This window comes from Caloenas nicobarica, chromosome 2 (genome assembly GCF_036013445.1).
Source record: "Caloenas nicobarica isolate bCalNic1 chromosome 2, bCalNic1.hap1, whole genome shotgun sequence".
Taxonomy (NCBI): domain Eukaryota; kingdom Metazoa; phylum Chordata; class Aves; order Columbiformes; family Columbidae; genus Caloenas; species Caloenas nicobarica.
The window spans coordinates 49601465-49628968 of record NC_088246.1 but is presented as its reverse complement, the minus strand read 5'-3'; the positions used below and the strand labels follow the sequence as shown (position 1 = coordinate 49628968).

The 27504-nt window shown below is 35.7% G+C and overlaps 1 protein-coding gene across 1 annotated transcript in view; it reads right to left on the bottom strand.

Moving 5' to 3' along the window:
* BBS9 (Bardet-Biedl syndrome 9) overlaps positions 1 to 27504 on the bottom strand; it is a 303101-nt gene that overhangs the window by 160660 nt on the left and 114937 nt on the right. The window contains exon 20 of the mRNA XM_065630323.1: positions 4955 to 5137. Within this exon, the coding sequence (XP_065486395.1) occupies positions 4955 to 5137 (183 nt within the window). The remainder of the gene's footprint in view (positions 1 to 4954; positions 5138 to 27504) is intronic.

Sequence of the window (27504 nt, the reverse complement as noted above, 5' to 3'; positions counted from 1 at the left end):
AAATGATGTTTTTTACCAGGAAAAACCTAAAGCTCCTTCCTTTTATTTTGGTGATTAAAAGTTTAAAACCCACTAGCTTCCCCACACACACACTTTTACTGGACTTAAATGATTGACTGCAACAGAATAGCCTTTCTGAATGGTTCTGTTGCATGGCCTTGATTTAAACAGGAGGAAGACTTGTCTGTTAGTGTTGATTTTTGAAAAAGGACAGTCAACATCATTTAATGTAAAGTATTTTTCCCAGCTGGGAAAAAAAGGCAACAAATTTCATGTGCTTCTCCCTCTAAAACTACTTATTTTAAGCTGTATTATTCACCTTGTTCATAGAAAGAAGAAGGTGGGGAGGGGGATAATGTATCTGCTATAAACTTGTGTGTTCACAGAAATAAAGAGTACAACTGTATAGAAAACTGATTCCAAGTTACAAGTTGTCACCGTCCATTGCCTTGTGGTGGTTTCAAATTTGGTTGGTTGGTCGATTTCATTTGTTTTGGTTTGTTTTGTTTAAGAAATTTTAAAAGTACTTACAAAATACCAAAAGCTAATTTGTACTGGCCTATGGCAAACAATAAAATATAAAATGTTTCATCATATTTAAAAATATTTCGACCTGTTACACAGTTGGAGCTTTGCATTTAAAAAGTGGTTAAAACAACAAGGAGAGTACAGAAAATATAAGACACAAAAAACTAATTCCAGATGTATTTTACTATGACTAAGTAACTAATTACAAGAATTAGTGAAAAATGACAATTTCCAATAAACTGTAAGAATTAAGGCTCAAAAATTACTCTCACCAAAGATGTAATTATTAGCCCAAAGCTTCAATAGCACTATACAGTAATGGAAAAATTCAATTAAAAGTTTGCTACTGTCAGTCTTGACAGAATTAAGCCTCCTGGAATTACAGAAATAACCTTATCTTTAATCTTGAGAACTTTCACTCAGTAAAGGATTCTTGCACAAAAGCTTCTTTTCTACATTACTTAAGAACTCTACATTAAAACTCATCTGCTATCATACATGAAACCTAGCATGCTATCTAGTCTTTCCCAAGTGACTGATCTTTTCTTTTTCTGGTGATTTACATTCAGATCATTATCTTACAGAAAGCACAGACACTTTTGATTGTAACTCCTATGACTCTTACTAGGAACTTCATTATTTTCTTCTGACACGACCTCTTTCTCATCATTGCCTTAAAGTATATTTTTCTACTTTATCTAATCAACACTGTAAAGCAGCAAATTTATATTCACTAACTTAGGTTAATAACACTGGATCATGGAGTCACTTAAAGATATGCATTTCACCCTCAGGCATTTTTTTTCTCCCAAGTTACAACTTCAATAAGAAATTAAGATCGAACACAGACATTTACTTGGTTGGTACGATTCCAAACATTAATATAAGGAGATGAAAATGTACTTCCTCGATGCCATTTTAAAGCTGTTACTACTAACTACAGTATCACAAATGTGACTATAACAAGAAAGTGATGATTCTGAGCAATGAAGCATCTGTATATCGTTATTTGGTAACATCACGAGAACTACGAAAGTATTTATTCTTCAGTAAGGTTACTATTAGTGACTATACTGGTGATGGCCTTCCCTCAGTCCTAAAGTTAGAATGTTAGTATTGACAGACATTTTCCCCTTTGTAATATCTTAAACAAAGAAAGCATTAATAGCTTAATGATCAGACATACAAGCCATCAGTCAGTCCAGACGCCATGCAACCATTATATCAAAACTATCCTGTGTAGCATGAACCCTTTGAACCCTTTAAACTAGGCTGGACCAATTCCCTCCCTTCCCAAAAGGATTTCCTATTGTAAATATATGTTTTATCACAAACTTGGTATTTTTCAAGTATCTTTTTCAATCTAGAAAATGCAGCTTGGTAAATTATAATCACTGAAAAACATCCTTTAAAATGTTCCTTGCTTTTTTCATTTTTCAGACTTCATAGTACTTCAAATTGTTGCCGCTCCTTGTTATAAGCTAATAACAAATACTCTAGTCCTGCAGAACAGTCACCAACTTTCCGGAAATAAAGTGAATCGCATTAAAAAAAAAAATCTGATACATCACTAGTATTATTACAGTGATCATGGATTCTTTGGTCTCCAAAAGCACTCTAATATAGTTTTCTACCATATATTTCAAGAGACAGCAAAACACAGGACTCAAAACCAGTATACATTTTAAAGTATAGTTTGCATGGAGCTGTAACACTATGTTCTGAAATACTAACAATATATGCTTCTATATATTGAATATAGGTTTCATTTTAGTCCCACAGTTACAAAGTATGTTGGGACAAAACTGCATTTAATTTCCATGCGAATAAAATTAACTATTATTCAGTTTTAGCATCACTTTCTTAATAGTTCCATCAGCAGAAGTATTAGCTCATTTGTCACACTGGCCAAAAGCAGAGACTCGAGAGTCCTCATTCAATTTCTGGTGTTGTAATACACTGTGCATAATTCATGAAAGAATCACTGAAAAAGGGGAACGTCCTTGTATTTCCAATATTAAACTAGAGCGAACCTTTTAGTCAGTTTAATCAAATCAATACTATTTAGGTGCTAGTTAGAAGTTTACTGCTGGAAATAAAATACAATGCCAAATATCTGTTATTCCCAGAAAACATGTAAGTTTGCAGTATTACTTCGCTGTATCGTTGTAGACATGAAAAACCAAACTTTACATGTTCTTACACAAAAGTTTTCAGCAACGCAAACCATTAAGCAGTCTGAGGAAAATATTGGTGACAATGGGAACACAAAACACCACTTCTGTATTTGCTAAATATCTAACTGGAGTGATTGCCAGGTCTAGCAAACAAGATGCAATCTGTTCTAAATGGAATGGCATGTACGAAAATAATGCTAATGTTATGGTCAGAGAAGCATTTCTTTTTATGGTAACAGTATATTCTAAACATTTCCCTTCTATTAAAAAAAACATTTCCATAGTTTAATGCTCACAAGGCAGAAAGTGTTCTTGAGATGTAGACTGCATCTAAACTGTCTTCTAACACATTCTCTCCAAATAAAAACACAAGAAACCATTGTGCAGAATTGTTTGAAGAGTAAATAAAAATTCTTCAGAGTACTTTCTTTCACCAGCGTTCCACTCAGCTGCCTGCAAGGAAACCTGAACGCTGGCTAGGAGCTTCTGTCTGTAAATATCATTGGTATGTCAGAAGATTTCCCCCTTCCCTGCCCAAATTTCTCCTGAAATTACATTCAGATTTCTGTGGTACCATAACTTCAATATGGCACGTATTTCAGTATGTTGTAAAGGTTTCATTTCCATTTCCACCTCCAGTTATTGTTGGTTTACATTTTTCATCTTGGCTGCTCTGCAGGATGTACATCCTTACAATATTTATGAGAGGTCTCACAGCTTTAACATGGAGTATTGGTAACTATCAAAACCACATCGAAATATATCCTGAAGTGATATCCTGTATTATAAGACATGAAACATTTCACCATGTTTTATCAAAACCTGTGTCAAAGCAATGCAATTCCTGACAGCAAAATAAAAGTGAGTCATACAAAAAGTGGTTGTTTGGGCTTTTATGAGATTCATACGAACTTTCAGTTCCATTCATGGGAAAGCATACTCCTCAGTTGTGAAGCTTGATTTTTCAAGTTTAAATGAGGGAAAATTCCCAAAAAATCTCAATAAAACTGGTTTGCTTTTCCTGCTATGGGTGGAAATCATGTGAAATGCCAAAACACTTTCCCCCTAAGGGCAGAAATTTAATATGATCCTAGATTCACTTGGAACCCAGCACAAGCTTTCTACATGGCCACAAACCATTCTAAGAATTTTGGGTATGTACCAAAATCTGGATGCACTGTACACTGTGAAAACCCTGCGCAGAACATGAAAATTAACATTAACATATACTTCACAGAATCACAGAATGTTAGGGATTGGAAGGGACCTCGAAACACCATCTAGTCCAATCCCCCTGCCAGGGCAGGAACACCTAGGTGAGGTTACACAGGAAGGCGTCCAGGCGGGAAAGGTTATGCAGTACACTTCATAGTTCAGATACCTAAAAGAAACTTTTGAGACGTATTAATGTCAGAGTTTATTTCTCTTCTAATTGTGGCACACTACCTTGAAGTCCTTTCTTCTAGAACCCAGTAAAAAGGTGGGACTTAAAACTGGAGATCAACTCTGGTTGTTTTAAGTTTAGAACACTCCTTAATTCAGCTAAAGCAATATTTAGCTGGGGACCTTAGGCAAGGAGAGACTTTCTTAACAGACCATTTTCCAAATTTTGCACATGATCTCACATCATCACACTCACTAAATCAGAACACAATTTTCAAGATATCTATACAGTGCAGGGCTATCTAGAGCATGGTTTGGAGAACACAAGTACATTATCTATTCATAGGGGGTTTTTTTAATAACTTTCTTCCATTATATAAACTGATGTGCAAACACTGAAGACAAAGTATGGCAAATGCTTAATAGATTAAATATACTATATTGCTGTGTGTACATGTCTATATTTTATAGTTCTATTGGAAGGCGTGCACGTGAGCACACATGTATGTGTATGATATAGCATTTATATTAGAGTCTTTAAAAAAAATGGGCTATTCTATTTGTGCTAATAACTGGACAGAAGCTAAAACCAGCTAAACTTATGTAAGACACTCCTACTTGGCTTGATAAGGACGGATTAAGCAGAAGTTAACTGGTATCATCCATGTCTTCTAATAAAATATTCTATAATCTACATCTTTACCACGTTCCTGTGAAGTCAATGTAGTTTGCAAACACCTACCTAATAATGCTACTAAATCACTTCAAAGGACAGTCTTCAACAAAGTACATGGGGAAATATGTAGATTGAAGTGCTTAAAGTTCTGTCAATGAGCATTTTTCAAGCAGCTTTTACAGATTCTTACCAGCTCTTGTGTATCTTCTGCTAATGGCAAAAATGTTGCTTCCAGAATAGCAACTTGATCAGCGCTGAGCTTCTGCCACAGAACAATCAGCATAATCACCAGATGGGTGGCACTTTTCAACTTTGTTAATGCCCGGAACATGTTGGCTTGATTTTCTTCTGCTGCATCTGCTAGAGCTATTACCTGCAAAAATTACAAACGTCTGTTAAGTACAATTTTACCATCCATGAACACTCAACACTGAAATTACCTTTGGCACACTCTTGTTTTCTTTTAGAAGATCCTGAGAAATTCTGTTTTCTATAAACACAGAACGCAGAGTATTAAATGAGTTATCATTTACCTAGATTTTTCTTTTGCATACCCGAGGATATTTCAAGTCCATATGGCAACAGGATCAATCTACCCAGTACAATTAGTTTAGAAAGAATTCTGTTTAGAGCATATTCTTAAGGCATTCCTGAAATTGATCCCCATTATATCACATATTACATTATAAAAAGCTAACTTCCAGGTTTATGCCACACAAGACACTAATCACTATATGACCAGTAGGCCTACTCTCTTAATTAAAACCAACGCATTTATTTTATGGAATTAAAAATGTAGTCTATAATTATTTCCAAATGAACATAACTGCCATCTGTTATTTTATTAACTTTCGGGTCTCTCCATGTTTTGCACTACTTGCTTCAACTTTTATGCCAAAATGTAAACAGTATGGATCACATATAAGAAGGCAATACCACTTTAACCACCAGTCATTATGAAAGAATTTTCAAAATAAAATAAAATGGTAGATTCACTTCCTGTAAGGTGGTAAGACAGTTTTAATGAGTACTTCAAGATGCTGAAAAACAAAAGCTATTATATGATATTCTACTCAGTTCAGATATAACTTGTGATTGTATATAATGTTGTCCACACACAACATTACAAAAATTGATATTTTGGAAAATATTACTATAGATACCTTCTTCCTTGAAATACAATGTTTAGACATTTTATATCACTGGTGAAAAGCAAAGATGACAGTGATTTTGATATGCAATTGCTATCATTTAAACACAACAATAAGTGATTTTCCATGGTATTTGCGCTGAATTACTTCAGCTAAAAGAAAGGAACAAAGGTCAGAGGTTTGTCCTGGCAGAGCACAACCTACAAGACCTGTTCTGTTGAATGCCAATACATCTTCATGTTGCCTGAATAATACTTGGCTTACAGCAGGGCTGATTATCTTCACTGTCATTTAAATCAACACAAAGCATCTCCCTCAATCACTTTCTCCTTCTGTTTACTTATCTTCAAAATGTGGTAATAGGTGCTTGATTGGAGTTGTGAAAAGCCTCACAGAAATGCAGTTAAAGTGTAATTAGTATTACAATAGAATTTACAAAGCAAAACTTGCAGAGCTTGATCCATTAACACTTGGCAACAGCAGGAAAATGAAAATACTATATGATGCATCTTCGGCCAGGAAACAAAGCCAACCAGCTGTTAGCATTTGGTGGAGGAAAACTATTTTTAATCTGCAACACTGGCATTAGAGATGTGTGTGTGTTCCCTCCAAGCTCCCATGTGACTGGGAAGATAAAGAAAACGGAATTTTAGGGAACTATAAATATGAAACATTTCAAACAAAATGTGTTAATAGCTTTTGTTTTAGATTTTAAAATGTAACGTTTCCAAATAAAATTAAGAACCCACAGGACACTCATGAGTCCAAATACTACATAAATCAGAGCCAACTAACAAAACACACACACACACACACACACACAAAAGAGCCCAGCTAACCATGCAAAGAAGTAGTCAGAAATTAATCCCAACTAGTGGAAACCAGCATGACATACTTTTTTGTTAGGGAGAGTAACAGTTGTCACAGACATGTCACTTGATGTAATCATGCTCGCATTCCTTTTGGTCAGACCAAAGCCCTGATGTTCTTCATACCTCATGTTCTGCACAAGGTGGAGTTCCCTATTGCAGTTACTTTCCAACAGAGTTTTGGGTGACAAAGCTACACGACAAATGCAACCTTACGTAGTACTCTACCCACATCAGTTGCATCTGACCACTGTAACCAGTAACCGTATGCACTACACAGCCTCATCTTTCTGAGGAGAAAAGCAACAACAGCAGACAAGTTCTCCTCAGTCTAACAGGGCCCTTCAAATACCTAATCACCTTTCCTGTCCAATACGCATTTGAGAACTTTGGGAAGAAAAATATACTAATATGAATTTAACAGGCTGATGACATTCATCAGTATGCTTCCTATAATATTGTTACTGGATAGCATAGTGCAACAGATAAATTCAGAATTCCTGGAATTTGGAACAAAGGCAAGCTAGATGTATCTGATTATGGATAATGCTCAGTTAATACCATTCATACTGAAGAAGCAAGCAAATGCAGCTGCACTTGTTGCACTTGTGTGACCACTACCCAAACACCACTTATGCAACACAGGTTAAGGACACCGTGTACACTGATAATTGAATTCCCAGGTCGTCTCTCACTCTGTGCTATATTTCAACTTACACTGTACTGTACACCTCAGCAGCATAAAACACAGAAAGAGAAGTAACTGACATGGCCTTTTACATTAAGGATCTTTCATTTCAGAATGGGCTTTCTTTCCATTTTATAGCCATGAACAAAGGAGATGCTCACCCTTTCACAGGCTACAGTTGTAAAACAAATATCCCAGTATTCCCAAACAATACCTAATGTACCAAGCCTATAAGCTATTTCGAAAGCAGTTTCATAAAAAATGGTAAAAAGTACAACTGGTAAAAGAGTTTGGCACAAAATGCTACAGTTCTGAAGGCACAATAATACAAGCAAATAGTAGATCAGTAATAGGCCTAAGTTTCTAAAGGAGAGGTGCAGGTCACTGAAACATATAGCAATTAAATCTTTACATGACTGCATATACACAAGTTCTACTTTACACTTGCAGAGAAACCAAAGAGGGAAAAAAACATTTCTAAGTACCAACCATTCTGTTAACAGATGAAGAAGTGACCTAATATAGTTTTCCGAGATCCAGAATATCCAGAATAATACAATATGAATTACCATATGATAATAAAGGCACACAGAGTCATTGTAGTTTTTAAAAAAGCCTATAACATGGACTGAAAAAATGTCAAAACCACACCCTTTGAGACATGCTGAGAACTGAAAGCCAAAGCGACAAAGAAAGCAGCTGGAAGGGACTAAAGATACTTTGACAATACATGATTCCACAGTAAATACTTAATATGAGGGGGAAAATAAATTTTTAAAAAAGGAGATCTTTCCTTACAAAGGAAAATTACACTAAATATCTCCCAGGACATCAGCTATAAATTTTAGAAGCATTCCGGGGTTTTTCATTCAAACGCTTGCAGAATTTAAGGATTAATAAGTACTAAACCCACGACATTCACATTTTTAATTATTTTATTTTCACCTGAATATTATCTCTAACTGTATTTTACAATAGTTGAGAAGAATAAAGAATCCATCCCCTTTGCAAACTGAGATCCTTAGATTCAGTCATGGTTTCTCCATAATTTCTCAACTGTATCTGCAATTCTCAGTAAATGTTCGATATGCTTAGTTAAAAATCTATTTTATCATCTTTCTAAACAGATCTATCCCTGTCTCACTTTTTCACAGGGCAGGTGGAAAAATACATTGCAACTGGCAGTCTCAACTGTAGCTTAGATGCAAAGATTTTAGACACATTTTTACAACTGACGAAGACTTGCTTTTCATTTATATCCTCTTTTGTTTAAGTGTTTCTGACCAAATTCTTGCTCTGTTCCAATACACCTACCTACAGTAAAGTACAGGCAGATATTAATGAAGGTATGTTGTAAAAATAAAAGAAAGGAGAACCATTCTCTAAATTAAGAACACATATAAGATTTTTACTAAATTTCACAGTTGCAAAGGTAGAGCTGAAATCCCGAAATATTTTTATAGTCTTGAGAACTTTACCCCTTAACACTGTTGCCAGGATTTGAGTGCAAACATTTTCAAGCGTGGAGCACTTCTCAGGTTTTCAGCCTTAAGCATTCAAGTACAATGATTTCTCTCCATGCTTTCTTCATTACTAAGTAGACCTTATAAAATTTCATGCATTTGAAAACTGTAAACTAATAGTGATTCAAGATTTACTAGTAAATTTGAAGTATTTTCATTTTTAGCAGAAATCAAGTTTGAAGAGAGCAGAAGTTTGACATTTAAGGAATGCAGAATCTCTTTACAATTCATCCCTAGCACTTAAGGAGTAAATCTTCTATGCAAAATGTGTTACAATATGGAAAATAACATCGAAATTTAATTATTCTGAAGTGGACACAGCGATGATGAATTATCAAGACTATTATGTACTCCACAGTAAATTAATCCATAATCAAAGCCTTTATACTTGGTTTCAAAAGAGCCATTCTGTACACAGTTATACACACAAAAATAGAGATCACAAGCCCACGGGTCTCTTTCGGCAATCGTTCTTAGCTTAATACAGAATAATTTATTGCAAGGTACTTAATTGATCCAACCTCTTCCAACTATTTTTAAACAGAATTACATCTTCATAGAGCAGGATTTTAATGCATGTAAAACAGGAAAAAAAAAAAAAAGAGCTGAGAAAAGCTAGGATTACTGTTTGTTCATTCCTATTGCAACAGGACATTTAGTACTAATCTACTTCACCCTTTCCCATATTCATTCATTTTAGAGACAGAAATGCAATTCAGTAGCTAAATCTGTAACATGATCTAACAGAATGTTTTTATTGTGGTTTTAAGAAGTCTCCATCATATATCCTAGTTCGCACAGAACATGTAAGCATTTAACGGCAAATATTTTTTCCTCACAAGACACCTTGTTTACCTTGCATACACAGCATGCAGCTCCATACAAAAGCTAAGACCCCAGCAAAGCAAACCTTTCAAACAGATAAGACAAGTGATAATATCAATTTAATTAACAAAATCCTGAATAATCTCTTATTCTGGGACTAAACTTTTTTTACTTTTTTAGCAAGCAATTCTCAAAGTAGTTTACAAAGTAACAGCGATTAGCAGCCAGATTCCCTGTGCAGACCATCTACCTCCACAACCATTGTGCACACAGCTTTTGACAGGTGACTAAAGCTTTATGGAATGCGGGCGAAGATATCCATGTCAGAGAGTGATCTTTATCAAACATTCCGTCACCAGAAAGAACAACCGTATCACTCCTGCAAGGGAGCTCTTCTAAAAGCTGCAGCATTGCCACAGCACTGCGATGGGTGCCTGAGAGTGGACGTGGGGATTAAGTACCTCAGGCCACAATTATCTGACCCCTGTAAGAATGCCTCAGCTAGTGCTAACCATGACCACAGTTTTTAAAAAAGCTGTGGCATAGGCCCACCGTGATGACAACAAAGCATCGATTCACTAGACGCCAAATACTCAGCTTCCAAGTGAAGCCCAACACTACCTCGGATCTGACAAGATAGTGGAGACAAAAGACATCGCAGCACAATGGCCCATGCTTTATCTGGATGCACCCAGTTACCTCCTGAAATTCTATTGCCTCGCTTGATGAATGTGAAATTATTGATCATCACAGATAACTACTAGAGCAGTCTGTGCCTCTGGAAACTAAACCAACCAGATTAAGGAAATACTCAAGGTGACAAGGGAACTTGCATGGTTTTCTCTTCTGTGTTATTTCCATGACAGAATGATCATTAACAGCTCTACTGCACCTTTCTAAATTGGAATTTGCCACGAAGCAGCACTGTCTAGAAGCACGACACAGGTTAAGATGGCAGTCAACTTGAACACTCTATAAGAGCCAAATGCCTGTACTGTTTAAATTCAGAACCCTCTTTTGAGCCTTCACATATATCAAAGCTGTCTTATCTCAACAAGCCAAAGTGATAGTGTTTTATTATAATGGAGAGTCACGCTGCATTGTTTATGTCATTTTAAGAACTAGTAACAATGATTTTAATAAGAAAATCTTCTGGGATAAAGGAACTATCTTTTCAGCTACACAGAAACATAGTAGTATGAATATGGTCAGTTCAAAAGGAAAAAGAGATCTCCACACTTTTCATTTTTCCTCTTTACAACACTCAATAAAAAAACCAAGCTATTCCTTTGTCTTCACAAGTCTCTCTTCTCCCAGCTTTTATCTATACTGCTATACTCTAACTAGAATTTTTTTTAAATTAGTGCAAAATATTTAGTGGGTTCAGAATCTGGGAACCCAAGTGCATTATTCAAAAGCACTGAATTGTTAATACACTTAAACCCACATTAAAACCCTGAAAGATCAATGTTACCCTGCTCTGTAGGCAATTCTGTTTTGTCTGAACTAAGTATTTAAACAAGCTATGCCAGTAAAATCCAAGCATGAAGATCACCTGGTTAGCTCTACTTTAAATGGGTACAATCTAATTAAAGGAAGCATATTCATATTTGTGTAAGTCTAAACATGCAGCTCTTCACAAGTGTGAATCAATTTTAAAATTTTTTCTGCCTTAGCAATACTTATGTAGTGGCAAAATTTGCTTGTTTGCACCACTGTTGCCAGTTTAATGGTTTTATCTAAAGACATCTTGGTGTTTTATACTGCTGCCTTTCATTATCTGAGCTTCCTTGTTTAAATCCACAGTAACAGAAACGAAGAATTCCTATTGTCCCTGGTGTTCCATCTGTGATAAGGACTACAGTTAAAATTATTTTAACTTGATTAATATACTTTTCTCTATTTGCTTGTTTGTTTGTTGTTCTGGTTTTTGTTTGTTGTTGTTGGGGTTTTTTAAGGGGTTTATAGCATTTTTGATATGCCTGATAAACTAATATCATCAATAGGAAGAATACATAGAAGAAAATTTTCTAAATACGTGACACTTGACGTCCTCTTGATAGTCTGTCCTCAAGTAATATTGCAGCCAGGTTTGCAAGCGAATAACTTTTTGTTATTTGGTACAACTATTAAATACCAAGATGAGGAAAAAAATGTTCTTGAACAAAGGCTACAAACATATTCCAAAATGCATAGGATACTTATAAAATCCAAATTTAAAAGCAGAGTTATAAAATTACTAGCTTATCTGAGTGATATAACATCTGTTAGAAATTACACAAAACCCAAGAAGCCAGTGAGTTACTATGAATCCTTTACTTACCCCTTCAAAACAAAAGTTCCATTTAAGCGAGGGATGTACTAAATAACACATGGATATGTCACAGAATCTCTCATAGTCAATGAACATTGAAGACAGAGTTTCACTGTGAAGCTGTGGTTGAATTGGCCGCAATGTATAAAAAAATACACCCAAGCATTAGCTAAACGGAGACACAGAGGTTTAGAGCTTGGTTTATATCACCAAATATATGGTATTGTGTAATGATGACTAAAAAAATTTTACAGCAAATGAATGCATTTTAAAAGGTGGAGTTGCATGCTTTGTATATTAAAATAAGCCATGAACTTAAATAAAGAGTTTAAAAAACTAACAGGGGCCTCATTCTGCAGAGTTCTAATTGTATTTCAACCCAATGGAGTCTATGGATGGCCAGGAAATCAAGAGACACCCATTAGATCCTATTCTGCAAACATTTATGTACAGCGAAGCTCAATGGGCAAAATCAAGGATTTGCTAACTTCAGGGGAAACATTGCACCGATTCAGTAAGGGCAGAATTTCATCCTATTAAAGACCACCACTCTCAGTGTGACCAGTCATATGCACCTAGTGGGGGAAAAAGCATTTACAGCATGTTAGATATTAGGCAAAGAGTGTAGTTTTAGAAGTCTAGAATAAACTAACAAATCATTGCTTCCCAGAAAGTACACAGTAAAACACATCTCCTAAATCAGGTTCATCTCCTATTTATATTTTATCATAATAATGAAGAAGAAGAAACATGTTGACAGATGTATCTTAAAAAGGTCAGGAAATGCAAATCCAACTAACACATAAGATAGATATTTTTCCACCTGTATAGATGAAAACAGAACCAGTCCAGCAAATTCTCTTCTAGCACCTTTAACAATAAAATATCAATATCAAACAAATCAGCAAGCCAGTCAAGACAGTGAAGTACTACGCTAAATTCCAAGGCATGAAACTTGCCCACCTAATCTCACTTGTGATTTTGGCACTTCTGCTTCATATTGAGCCACCTGACAAAATTTCCAGAACTCCCCATTCGGGTTGAGCTACCATCTAATTTTAAGTTATTAGAAAACATTGTGGTTGCTAACACAGTGCCTGGGAGTAACAGTAAGAATCAGAATGTTTAAATTAAAATAATATACTCTGGAAGCAAATTCCAAATACAACAATCAAAGAAAATGGATGGCGGGCTAATTAGAAGCTCAAACTTAACTACAACATTGATTTCAGGACATCCTTCATTAAAATTACTTTTCTATTTTGAGACACTTTATGGAATTACTCTATTAGTAGTAAAATCTTGAGAACACGTGCCAGTACATTTGGAAATAAAATGGGCTTCTCAGGTCAGAGTGCAAAGGTCACAAAATATATTAAATCCTTGCTTGAATATCTTGTCTTTGAATCACAAGTTCTCCATATTTTTTTTCCATAACCATTTCAAAACAAAGGAACATCATGACGAAATGCAGATTTTATAAAACTCAGTCAAAAACATAGTCTGCATAAAACTTGAAGAGAATTCAGCAAAAAGATTGGAGTTCACCAGGTTTTACTGGATTTACTAGCAAAGAAAGATGGTTTCAAAAGTGTCATTTAATGAAAGTAAAAATTCATTGTTGATGCAAGGTGCCACAGTAGTAAGTTTCAGAGAAAGTAGACTCCTGCATTCCTCCGCAGATGAAGTACAGCACAGACCACAATAATGCTTTCTCCCCAGCAACACCCACCAAATAACCTTTACAAACTTGAGCTGCAGCCTACTTCATATGACATTAAACTTCTGTGCCAACAGTTACTGCCATACAAGTGTGATTATTTTCAGTGATGTAGATTTCATTGTATGGGAGTAAGAGAAGTACTGATAGATCGAAAATATCCTACTGACAAGTCACACAGCAGGTGGACTTAACCTAATAATGAAGAAACAAAGAGCTTATAGGACCCTCCACCTATAGAAAAGAAAACAAAAAAGGAACCACCTGAAGTAACATTACAGTGTATTCAATGGCAACTCTTCAGGTGTTGATCTAAAGAACATATATTTTTAGGTCACCGAATTCGTTCTGCTGCAGATAATGGCAAATGATGCTCATTCTGCACACCTGAAACTGCACCATCTAACTTTGTTCTCTCAAGATGACAGGTTAAGAATATTCCCACCTGAAATACTCTGCTAATTCACAAGTACAAAGCTCACAGGAAGAAAATCAAGTGCAGTTTTCTTTACATGTACGCCTGCTTTAGCCACACAATAAACTCAGGCAATGCATTCTGCCAGTTAAGCCTATGAGTTAAAACTTACGCAGAAATGAAAAAATAAAATCAAAATAAGCAAACGTTTGTCCCCCAAATTGGTTCATCTCATGTTCAAAATAAGATGAGCTGCAAAACTAGTAATTATTTTCGTGTTTAAAAATTATTTTATCACAGCATTTTTCTGAAGAAGTATGTCTCACCATAGGCTATGGATTGGTGTCTAGTAAAGTAAACCCCAATATTATACATGCATGTACATACTTACAGGACTGGGGCTTTATTATTACTCATAACATACTATGTTGTTCTCCTGCTGCACTTTTACACATATCTGAAGCTATATGGCCTTCTAACATGAATTTCAAAATACATTATTTAATGATGCACTTACAATCTCTTGAAAAAAAAAAAGTTCAAAATCAGCATCATGGGCAAAAGTCCTTCAACGAAATATGACTTTTCCCTGCTTTCAGTAGGGCAACTGCTAACTCCACTCATATCCCACATGTTCTTTTCCTTAAAATCAATGAAAAGAAAGAAGGGCTAACAAACTGATTAAAGAAACTCCTTCCCATATGTTTAGCAGCAATTCTCTACTGAAAGAACAGCTGTGTGGCAAACTCGCCAATTTTTGAAATAAACACATTTCTGACCTGGCCTCACCACCTGTGTACCCTGGTATGCTGACAGAAAAGCAAGACAGTTCAGGCCAACGTAGAGGCCAACCTAGAGCTAAAGGGGGAACAATCGCTCACCTTCAAAAAGGCTTTGGAGGCACAGTCAAAAAGATTCAAAGTTCAATTCAACTCTACTTCCTAGAAGAAAGTCTTTCTTTCCATGAAGGAAAAAAGTGTTAAACAGCCTACCATACCATCAAATGCACAAGAATTAATGCGTTTATATCACAGCCTTCCATGCAAACATCTCAATCCTTGACTTTTATTCTAACAGGCAGTTGAGTCTATAGAGGAGATGGCACAAGATATGTAAGGTCTCTTAAGTCCTGCTGACCTAAACTAAGATTCCCACTGGGGCTGCTAGAAGGAGGAGAGCAGAGAAAAGAGATAGGAAGTGTCAGGTATGCTTCAGTGCCTGAAATGTGATAATTAACCTTGTAACTTTCTCTGTTTTAAATCTAGAAATAACTCCTCATTGTCTGAGCAGAAGTTTATGGATAGTTCTACTGCACAATATTTGGATTAACAAATAGTACCCTCAATTACATAGAGAAGGAAAAACCTTGTTTTTCAACGCTAATACATAACCACATGCATACACATCCCACTAAATTAGTAACAAATGCTCTTACTGATTTTGGCTGAGATAGGCTTTCTGATAAGAAAAGTTTCTCCTTTCAAAGATAGCTCAATTTAAACATTTGTGTTGTTCCCCTGATGTAATACAGCTGAAGTTCATGCCTGGGTTCAGTAAAATCTAATAGTTTTAACTTAGTTTGAACCATTATTGGTCATAACAAAATGTATTCAAAAGGGTACTTATGTTTGCTTTATTCTATTGCATCAAAGTTAGGAAAACACATCTGGGTAGCGTACATTCTAGCCACACTGCAGACCAAAAATCCAGATAAACGTTTTGTCTGGAGGGATGACTAAATAAGTTGGCCAAATATCAGAAGAAATTCACTTTGATGTTTCAAGTTGGTGGAGCTCAGAAACATGACCTAAATTTACAGTAACATCCTCTGAAAGAGTAACAACCATCGCTTCCTTAAGCATCTGCTAAAAAAAAAAAAATCATTATGAATTATGGCAGAATTTAACATGAATAAAATGGCAGGAATCTAAGGAAAAACATGTATCTATTTTCACTTAATTAATAGTTCATATTCAATCTTTTTCAGGACCATCTCCAGTGCTTGCCTCCACTGTTACCAAAAATGACTTGGAGTCTGCTTAGTAGCCCATAGAGAAGGATGGTATTTGAGATTTACATTGCAGGTGTGCGTGGCTGAACTCAGACTGCATCAACAGGTTCCATGTAAACATCTCTCCCAGAGTGATGCTGAGCCACATGTCAAAAATTAATTATGAAAATATATAAAAATAGATAAAACCTCATATTGGGTGTAGAACTAACTTCCTGAGCTCCATCAATCATGGACAGCTGGCATGTTCTTAAATGATAGGACTGGAGAGAATTACTGAGTATCATTCCTGTGGGAAGAAGTACGAAAGAAAAGCTACTGTGCAGTGAGAATATGAACCAACCATAATGTTCTTTTCTAAATGGAAAATTCCTAGGGGAAAATATAAAAGAAAAAACATTTCCCAAAAGAAATAACTCCATTGCAAAGCTTACTGTTAAAGGAACTGGAGGAAGAAGTGTCTGCTGCCCTTACAGAGCAAAGAAACTATGAAGAACCAGGAAGATACGCAGCCTTCCATTTTTTTTGGAGCAACTACAAGAACACAGATGTTTAAAACAGAGTGAGCTCCCCAAAAACAAATTCTAAGATGAGGTGACTAGTTTCCCTTAATTTCCGCTATAAACTGTGGAGGGACTGTTGCATTTTTTTTTAAACCACAGAAGCTATTTAACTTTCAGTGCCTTTGTCTCCAGAAGACCCTTCTTCCTGTCCTTAAAAACAGCTATAAAAGTTAGAGTACACTGCAAATTTTAATTTTTAGAGTATCACCTGTCCTAAATACAGCATTTGTAGGCAGGAGCTAGTGATCGTCCCTTAAGTACTAATGAAACAGGCTAAGAATAATTTTTTGCAATACATATACCTATGAATGGCATTTTTTCCCACTGTTCACAATACCTCAAGATAAAAGCAAAAATACAGAGAACAAGCTATTTCATGTGATCAGAATGTTTTTTCAGGTTTCTATTAAAGCTGAAGTACTAAATCCAAGGGAAAATTCTGAAAAATAGTCACTTAACACTGCATTGAGCATTGAAGGATCTCGTTTGAAGTTTTTATATTTACAAATTAACAAAGAATAGTAAACAATTTTATCATTTATATATTGGTAACTTTCTACACAGACACAATTCGTTAATTCCACATGAGGAACATTTCTAGCCTTTCACTACCATTTGGAGCTATTTCCATTACTTCCTGTAAGACAGTCATTCAGTTAAAGGCACAGGTTCTTTCTCACATCACAGTCAAGGATAACTATGCACTCACTGAGGTTTCCCTAACTAGCACTTTGACTCCCTCTGTTACATACTCAGTTGACAAAGCTTTACCTACCACTTTACAGCAACTGTACTACAGTCTGTGTATCACTTGCCTGATTAGCATTCCTCATCCCAGAAGAATGACTGAACTGCCAACATAAAGTGCCATGGTAGGTGAAGTAGTTTCAAAAATACATTAAAAACCTGCATCTCTAAGTTATGCTTTTCTGAAATCTCACTCTTCTTCAAAAGTATGCATGAAGAAAGTAGTTATCATTGCTTTATTCTATAGTAAAAAATAAAGCTATCCCCAAGACTGTCAGGTCACTTAGCACTACTCCAAGCCCATAACAGCCACTTAAGGCAAGAGAATAGCATAATGACTACATCACACCACTTACTAGCCCTCCTGTCTTGGACACTGGACATACACCTCAAATAATTCCTAAGGATCAAACACAAGGCTATCCATGATATACTTAGGTTCCATTTCCACAACTCCCGTTTGAGAATCGGTATCCTGTAAATGACTACAGAATTCTACCCTCGCTCCCTTTATCCACTTCTCTTCAATATACCCCTGAAGGACAATGGGTTTCTTGAGGTGTATACACAATCAAGGCATGAATTCTCAGTCAGGTCTTCACCTGGCAGCAAAAGCATAACGTCCAGAGGGAACTGAAAGAGGAGACTGGGAGTAAATGAACAGTTCAAAGCACGTTACATACCGGTATTCACCCAAACTTTTTCTTCCGCATAGTAGCACAATACTAAAGACACAAATTTCCCACCGATTTCCTTTAATGTGAATAATAACATGTTTTAAATCTACAAAAGCAGCCGAGAAAGTGGTCCAATCTAAATTAACCACAGACATTTTAGTTCCCTTAAGAACAAAATTTTAGTACCTTTGGTTTTGGATTCATGCTCTACACAGCTCGAAAGTTAAATAATTCTGGCTATAAGGAAACTAAAGCTTTACCTAGAAACTGTTAAGAATATTTCTTTCCCCATTGAAACAAGTCATTCCAACCCAAGTCAATTTACCACATGCTTCAGTTTAAAACAAAGTACAGTTTAAAAGCAATCAACAAAACCCCAAAGCAAACAAGTATCCTTTATTTGGGGCACAGGTGGTTAAAGCATCATGTTTAAGAAAGGATCAATGTGAGAGTTGTTTAGACCCTTGGGTGCCTATCCACAGAAAACAAAATTCCCCTGCTTCAACTGATATATGAACAAGGACAGCATGTGAACACCATACCATATTAAAGTTATTTTTAATTGTTTTCCATTTCCTGTGCCACAGATAAGACATATTCACAGTATCAAAAAAGCTACAGATAAACAGTATTTTGTGGTGGAAGCAAGTGATTTTAGAATACTGCAAAAATCTTTTTTGTTTGAACCTGAAACTTTATAGCAGTCAACAGTACACTGAATTCACACAGCAAGAAAGTTTTGAAACAGAATACTGTACATTGTAGCCTCAAGTAAAATATGCATCTATACTACCCCAAAAGTATTAAAAAGTAAGACTTAAAAACTACAGTTTAGAATACACCTCAAATGCCTCTGGTAACTGAGGGTCACAGTGCTTACGTGCCAAGTTATATACAAATAGCTTATATGCTCATTAGAAAGTTATTGCTTCAGGAAGTTTCACTGATGTGGTTAACATTAGGGTAAGATGCCACACAAGTCTGGAAAAAAAAAAAATCATTGTATCCTGCAGTAATCTTTTCTAGTATGCCCTGAGCACGGTAAAATTAATTAATTTTAAGTAAATTTCTTAAATACAGCTTATGTAGGTCAAACTTCAAGTATCTTTTTTTTTTTTCATAAACCTAAACCCAAGGATTTTTGCTCCACAGTTGTTCTATAGTAAATCTGTAAAAAATGAAATACTGACCAATTATAAAAAATAAAATTGACTCTACATTTTAATAAAGCCAGACATTTTCCTTAAGTCAAAGAAAGCTTTGTCACTGACTTCAGCATAACTCAGATTTTACATTTTCAAATGCAAAATGTAAACAAGTTGGTAAAATACAGTACCTCCAATACATAATCCTAATTCTTAATCATAAAATCACATATAATATCATATAAATATATTAAATATATATAACTCTTAATCTATAATTAAATTCTTATATAGCAGTTTCTGAGTGTGGACAAAACATTCAACCACTATGATTCATAAAAATATTCACAGAAACAGAAAAACTGAAACTGCCTGAACTTCAGCAAAGAGTTAATCCAATATAATAATTCACTGGATAAAAAATAGCTCCATATTAAATGAAAAAATTCTTTTCCCCAAAGTTAATATTTAGCATTTTCAACATTTGAAAATCACTACCCTTATCAGGAGTTATTATCAGAGTACTGATGGACAAAATCCCTTTCAAAATGGCAAGAGGGTACTTCTGTCAGTAATTATCCCTGCTAATTGGAAACTGCCCTCTTTCATTTAGTCTTTCCTAGTGAGTGCTCCTCTTATCTGTTTTTCTCCATGTGGTATCAGCCAGTGCCTCGCTCAGTTCCCCTGCTGCTTCATTTAACAGTCTTACCCCTCCACAATCACTTGTTTTCTTTTCAAATATATTCCAATTTTCAACATGTTTCAACTGAGTATTTCTCAATTTATTTCTTCATGATCAGTCTATGAAGATATTTCAAAGTTTGTTTTTTGGTCACTTGATATAGCTTCTAATGGTAGATGAGTTAGGAGCACACCTTATGTTTGACAGGACATCAAGATACTCTTTTCTTTCAGCTTTAATGACAGTGTCTCACAGATGACATATGAAGAGATTTTACAAAAAGCTATTACCTGAATCTGTAATCCATCTACAGCTCTTTGAAAAGCAGTTTTAGCCCTATCTCCTTTATCTTCTGGTACCCCTGTCCTTTTGTGGTGACTTTGCAAAAAAATACCCATAACAAACAGTAGAAATGGGAAGCAAACTATGCAGAATTAACAACAATGGTAGTTACAAAAGGGAATCCTGAACATATACGTTTTTCCTTAACCACTACATAATAAAAATCACTAGCATACAATCAATTAGGACTTTGGTAGAAACTGAACATAAATTATTTGAATAATCGAAACTAAACATATAAATAAAGGATTATAATAAAAATGTCATATCTTTCCATAAATTTGTATCAACTATTATTTATTATATTATACTCCTACATAACTTTCTAACACAATTCCATTTCAACCATTCCATTACTTTACCCAAGAATAATGTCAGACCAACATCCTCACACTTGCCTCAGTCTTCCTTTATTTCAGTTGAACATCAGCTTTATTCAGTTCTCTGGAACTGCCCTCCTTTGTCACTTGTTATTAATCTCACCTGTACAGGGAATTGTTTGGTCAAACCTTTAAAATTCTTATATATAAACCAAACTGATGATTTTAAAAGGTTTATAATAATGTTTAATATTTTCCTTAGTGACTACTGGAAACTATTAGATCATTCCATCAAAAGACAACTTTTTACTTTAGATCAATAAAGAATATATATTTGACATTTCTGCTTCTTGAAGTTACTATGTTATCATGGCGGGGGGGGGGGGGGCGGGGAAAAATCAATAAGGCAACACTCGTAATGGAAAAAAATAAGTGTCTTAAATGAATGCACCAGTCTCAGGTAACTGGAACTTCTCAGATTCTTGAAGATTTAAATGCAAAATAATATTTTAACACCTTCGTTTGCAGAATGGCTGCCTCATACTGACCCTTACACATACATTCCAAAACCCATCAGAAGAAAGCTGAAGGAAAAAATCTACTATTAACTAATTAACTTAAATAGGCAGGGGATCAAGCCAGTTTCTTCCCTATTGTGCTGTGGTATTTTATCCCTATTTTCTGTTCTCAATCTCACCAATACTGCTTCGAGTCACATAAATACCTCTGCAGGAAAGAAAACCCACACCTGCACTAAACTTACTCTTAGAGCTTTTCCTTTAATGTGTGTCACAAATGTAATTACAACAACTGAAATAGTTATTGTTAATTTTCTAATTTCTATTTCCTTCCATTGCTCTCTGCTTCAAGAACATCTGATGCCACAAATTTGATAAACAAGATATCAGCACATTCGCTTTAAGTTAACCCAATAAAGTCATTTACAACTAATTTTTAAAATAGTTCAGTTTAAATACACAGAAAGTGTCGATCTCATGAGCAGTGTGTTCTTAGATTTCATGCCATGAGAAAACCATCTCATTGTGTATACAGATACTTTAGTATGTAAACACTTTGTAAAATGCACTTGAAAGCACCAGTGGCATTTATAATACTGATGTGCTTCTCAATTTGCTACAATATCATAGAATCACAGAATCATTTTGGTTGGAAAAGACCCTTAAGATCATTGAGTCCAACCATAATCTAACACAGACACTACACCATGTCCCTAAGAGCCTCATCTATACGCCTTTTAAACACCTCCATGCATGGTGACTCCACCACTTCCCTGGGCAGCCTGTTCCAATGCTTCACAACCCTTTCCATGAAGAAACTTTTCCTAATAGCCAGCCTGAACTTTCCCTGGTGCAACTTGAGGCCATTTCCTCTCATCCTATCACTTGCTACTTGGGAGAAGAGACCAACAGCCTCCATGCTCCAACCTCCTTTCAGGTAGTTGTAGACAGCAATAAGGTCTCCCCTCAGCCTCCTTTTCTCCAGGCTGAACAGCCCCAGTTCCCTCAGCTGCTCCTCATCAGACTTGTGCTCCGGGCCCCTCACCAGCTTCATCGCCCTTCTCTGAACCCTCCCCAGCACCTCAATGTCTTTCTTGTCGTGAGGGGCCCAAAACCAAACACAGGATTCAAGGTGGGGCCTCACCAGTGCCAAGTACAGTGGGATGATCACTTCCCTAGTCCTGCTGGCCACACTATTCCTGATACAAGCCGGGATGTTGTTGGCCTTTTTGACCATCTGGGCACACTGCTGGTTCATGTTCAGCCGGCTGTCAGTCAACATCCAATTATACTACCAAATCAAGTCTTGGGTGGCTGTAATTAAACTTCCTACTATATTTTACATTATTCAAACTTCTGATTATATTACAAAATTTTCATGTAACCTGGAAGCATGCAGGCAGTTAAGTTCCACAGTAATACAGCATCACTCAATAGTTGTTTGCTTCTCAGTAAGATCAGATTTTGCTTATAATCTATGGCCCTCTAAAACTGGCCGGGACACTAGTGTTACTCAGGTTTTGTCATGGGAGTTATGATTTGCAGGATTCAATCACTAAGTGTTCCTGGATTCCGTTCTCCACAGCTAGGGAGAATACTTGGTAGGATATTTATAGAACAGGATATTTTGAGAGTGAGAGAATATGTATATTCAACTCTATATATGGACAATATGTATATCCTATACATAATACAGAAAATTATATTTTTAGGGACACATCTTCACTGCTAAAAACCATTCTCTCAAGAAAGCAATTAGCATTTAATTTGAGCAATTGTCAGGCAAAGCATGAGACTACTCTGTCTGGTCCTATTCCTAGGCATTTTTAGGAGCCAAACAAGTAAAGAGCTTTCCTTTATAACCCATTACAACTACTTCTATTAATGTTCCAAGTAATTGGTGATTGACAATAGGGAGCAATATACCTGTCAAAACAAATACATTCCACGTATTACCTGAAAAGGATCCCATCCCCATAATTGAAAGGCTAATACATTAACCCGTGGTGCCATGTACTATACGGGTAGCAAGAAAAGCTTATGCTTTTGTTATGTCTTCATCACTTTCTTTCCAACTTTATTCTGACTGCTTGGCAGATCATGGAATTATTTTAATGTAGAAATGCCCAATTTTAAAAATCATTTGGGCTCTTTAATCTTCTTCTGTCATATATTCATTTAGTTCAAGAACTAACAGAAAAATCAAGAGCAGTAAACTCCCACCACTTTTTTCTTATCTCTGCTAGGAACACAGTAGCCTGAACTTTTTCTCATTGTAACGCAACTTGTAATTGCTTTAGAATGCATTAGTTGAATGGTCTTTAATTTGAATCATTAATCTGGCTAATTTTTACTCTGGTTTGTTATATTTTGTAACTCCTAGATAAGTTCTTCTATTAATAAAAGGTATACTTTGATTTTGCTTAAGCTCAATTATTATATACTACAGCACCAAGGCTTAAGGGCAGTTTTATGACTTCATTTCTGTAAGTGGTGTCAGGTCATTATCAAAAATTTTGCGTACAAGCTTAATTAAAACATGACAGCAAACAAAGAATGACTTGATTTAAAATGCAAATATAAAATGTACCCAAAGTACAAAGCACAAAATGTACACCACTACAGGCTGTACTAAAGTACAACTCCTAATCAGATTATTTAAATGTGCAGCAAATAAATCTGTTGCAAATAGGTCAGCATCCGTACAACTCCTTCAAAAAAGCTGTGATCACAAAGGGCAATTTTACAAGCAATGGTCCCCTAGGCTCATGCAGTTAATGTGAATGGCAAATACATTCCTAACAGCATAAAATGACCTTTATTGTTTCTAACTGGGTTTCTATGTCTTCTTCAAGCCAGCGAAAATTCTGTCTCATTAAACTGAGAAAATTGTTTACAGCCACCTGGTTCTGACAAACAGGAATACATCCACATCAGAAAAGCTAGCGAACTTCAAATAGTGCATTGTGCACTTTGACCTCTGAAGTCAAATGTATATGCAAATAAAGCCTTGAAATGGTTCAAGAAAGCAATTCCTACTGGTGCATATTAAAATGCAAATTGCAGGAGATTAGCCTAATAACTTACAGTTGGCAACCTTAAAATAATTTGCTTCTAATCCTCACTTAATTTAAAACCAAATATTTTAATAAATAGACTCTTTATCAACAATTTTCCCCATTAACATTTTTCCCCTTAACATCTATACTATTTTTCTACAGTGTTGATTTTATGATATTTTCCCTTCAATGGAAATTAAGCAAGGGTTGCCCCTGTACTACCAATGAAACAGAATACATTTTGACTGAGTTCTCTATGCATTTACCTGCCTTCATACTTTCAGAGCAAACTTTACTACCTTTTTTTTTAATCTTTATCCTAGCTAAAGAATTTGATTTAGTAGAAATGTTACAAGCTCTTTGAATTTCAGGTGGAGAAGAACATAATGTCACTGGGCACATTTTCCCCTTTGTCCCAGTTAGCACTATTAAGACCTTAAAGAGTATTTTAACAAGTATATTCTTGATTCTGCGTCTTTATCTTCACTTGTCAACAAGCTCTGCTCCCCATGGAAACAAACAATAAAAGACTAACTTGACATCTTTAACAAAGACTCTGTCCTTCAAAGACACTGGGGTGAAGGAGCAATTTAATTAAGATAGGAAAAGAAGCTGCCAATCAAATTTTAAAACACCATTCATTAGATGGGTTAATAGATAAAAAGAGTGCCACAATCTCTGGAATCCAATCTCTGTCACTGCTGCAAGCAATACCTCACTGAACATGAATTGCTAAAAGGATTGACATAATATATTTTGGGGGAGGGAAGGGTTAGAAATGTTCACATATTCCAGTGAATCACTCTGCCATAATGCTTGCAAAGTAACTCTGGTGCATTCCCCTTGGGCAAACACCTGTTTACGAATTGGGACATATCATTAAAAGTGACTTCACCTTCTTTTATGCTCCATGCCAAATTCAGTGCAACTCATTTGGGTTATGCCAGATCAGCATTCCATTCCCATGTTCTGGACAATTAATCGCAACCTTTAGTTTGACTACTTATCTAAAGTGTTTAAAACAGTGCCTGAAAACAGGGAAAGAGACAGAAACAGTTTTCAGATTTTCCGCTAAAGAGTGGCCACTAGCTTAGTTAACACAAACACAGCCTCAAAACCCACGAATGAATGAGGCAAACTATTAACACGAAGTGTACAACAGCACTTCTCATTTATTCATTGATGATGTCATACAAATTTACAGAGGAATCTTTCTTAAATACCAAAAGATAAACAAACACGTCAGCACACAGTAGGGAAAACATTCTACTCTGAAAATTACTCAAAGGACTGAAAAAAGCCTTTTGTCATCAACAGCATTTTTGCTAGATTCAAGTATGAAAATTTTTTGCAGAGATTTGTATCTTGCATGTTTTGCTGAAAATTTTCAACCAACTCTAAGAAATAATTAAGAAGTAAAGTGACAGTGGATCTATTCCTTTGAATTTTGTCACTGAAATTCACATGTGCAAAATCAGAAACCTACATCAGTAATATATAGGTTACTTAAGCACCATAGATTGATGTTCAAATGCACGAAATCTCTTCCAATAATTTCAAAGGATATGAATACTCTAGACAGCTGAAAGTTCATTGTTATTTTAGGTAACTAAATAAGGTGTAAGAACCTATGGTAGAGTACATAAATTTGAAAGTATAAGGACTGGTACTTTTAATATAAAAAAATTATTCACCCATCTGACATTTATTACCATACATTCTCATTTCTATTATTGCCATCAGTCATCTCTTCTTTTGATCGTGCTGTATTACTGTAGATAACAATGATTAGAAATAACGCTATGATGGAACATTACAAACACATGCTGTTTTAGTTGTAATGGACCACATCCTGGTTACTAGTCCAGTGTTTGCTTTCTGCTAAAACACAGTAACTGTACACCATCTCAGCCAAAATGGGGCAAACTTCCTACACTGCTTGCTCCGGTATGAGTGGCTTCAAAGCAGCAAAGCCAGCTCTGTGCAAGCTTCCCTACCAATCTGCCCGACCTGTCTCCACCATCCTCATAAGCACAGCACACTCTGCCTTGGACCTGCTGGACCACCTCACACCGGACCACCACCTGTGAGATGCTCCACAGCACACGAAGCCCTCAAGATCTCAACATACTCTAGAGGACATCCGAGACACATGCTGGCATACTGTCCCCACAAGCTATTTTTGAGGGAGCAATGGAGCCTCTCTTTAAAGGCAATATGGACACAGGGTCTGTAACTGCATATTCCACCTCTAGCATAGCGGTCCTTGAGTAATTCTGAGTGAAACAAAATTAACTTCAAAGCCCATGACAACCAAACAGAAGGCACGAGCTTCCCAAAATACCTCTAACAGGCTAGACTGGTCCTTTTTCTGGTGCTAGATATTAAGAGGCTAGATATAAAGGCACTAGCTAATGCTTTTCTCAAGTTTTGTGGGGTACTCAAGCATGGCCCTATACACAGATCCCATGAGTAACTGCTATTTTTTATATCCTCATATTAAAAAAAATAAAAAATAAAATAAAATAAATAAAATAAAATAAAATAAAATAAAATAAAATTCTAAGAATGTAAGAATGTAAGTACAGACGTCACAAGATTCTCTAGCCGCTACCTGAACAGGTCAGTCAGGTGCAAGTCAGCTCTAGCCCAGAAATTTTACTGCGGTGTTTTTAGCACTGTGCTATCCCAGTAAGCTTGGACACAGCACTTCACACTACAACTTTGGAATGGCAGCACGACTAGGATTAACTCATATCTGCCTATAATAAATGTGTAGGCATACCCTACAAAAGGAGAATTTTCAGGATAATTTCTGATACTGAGACAGTATTGTTGCACAGTCAAGGATCTTGCCCAATAGATGTATCATTGAAACATAAAATATATATGACTGCAATCTTAATTTTAGCTCACATCTCGTAATTATTACTAGAGGAAGAAAGTGGCTCAGTGTTGAAAAACAAGTTTTTCAGCCCTGGGATCAACCCTCTGCCATCAAATCCTCATACACTAAATAACTAGAATAAAATCTCACAGCTAAGTCTCAAATGACAGATCAAAACTACAATGTAAATTATCCAAAAAAGAACTCTGTTCCACCACATCTCTGTCAAATTTTATAACATATTAGATCTAAACAACAGAAAGTATAATATCCAACTTGGATGA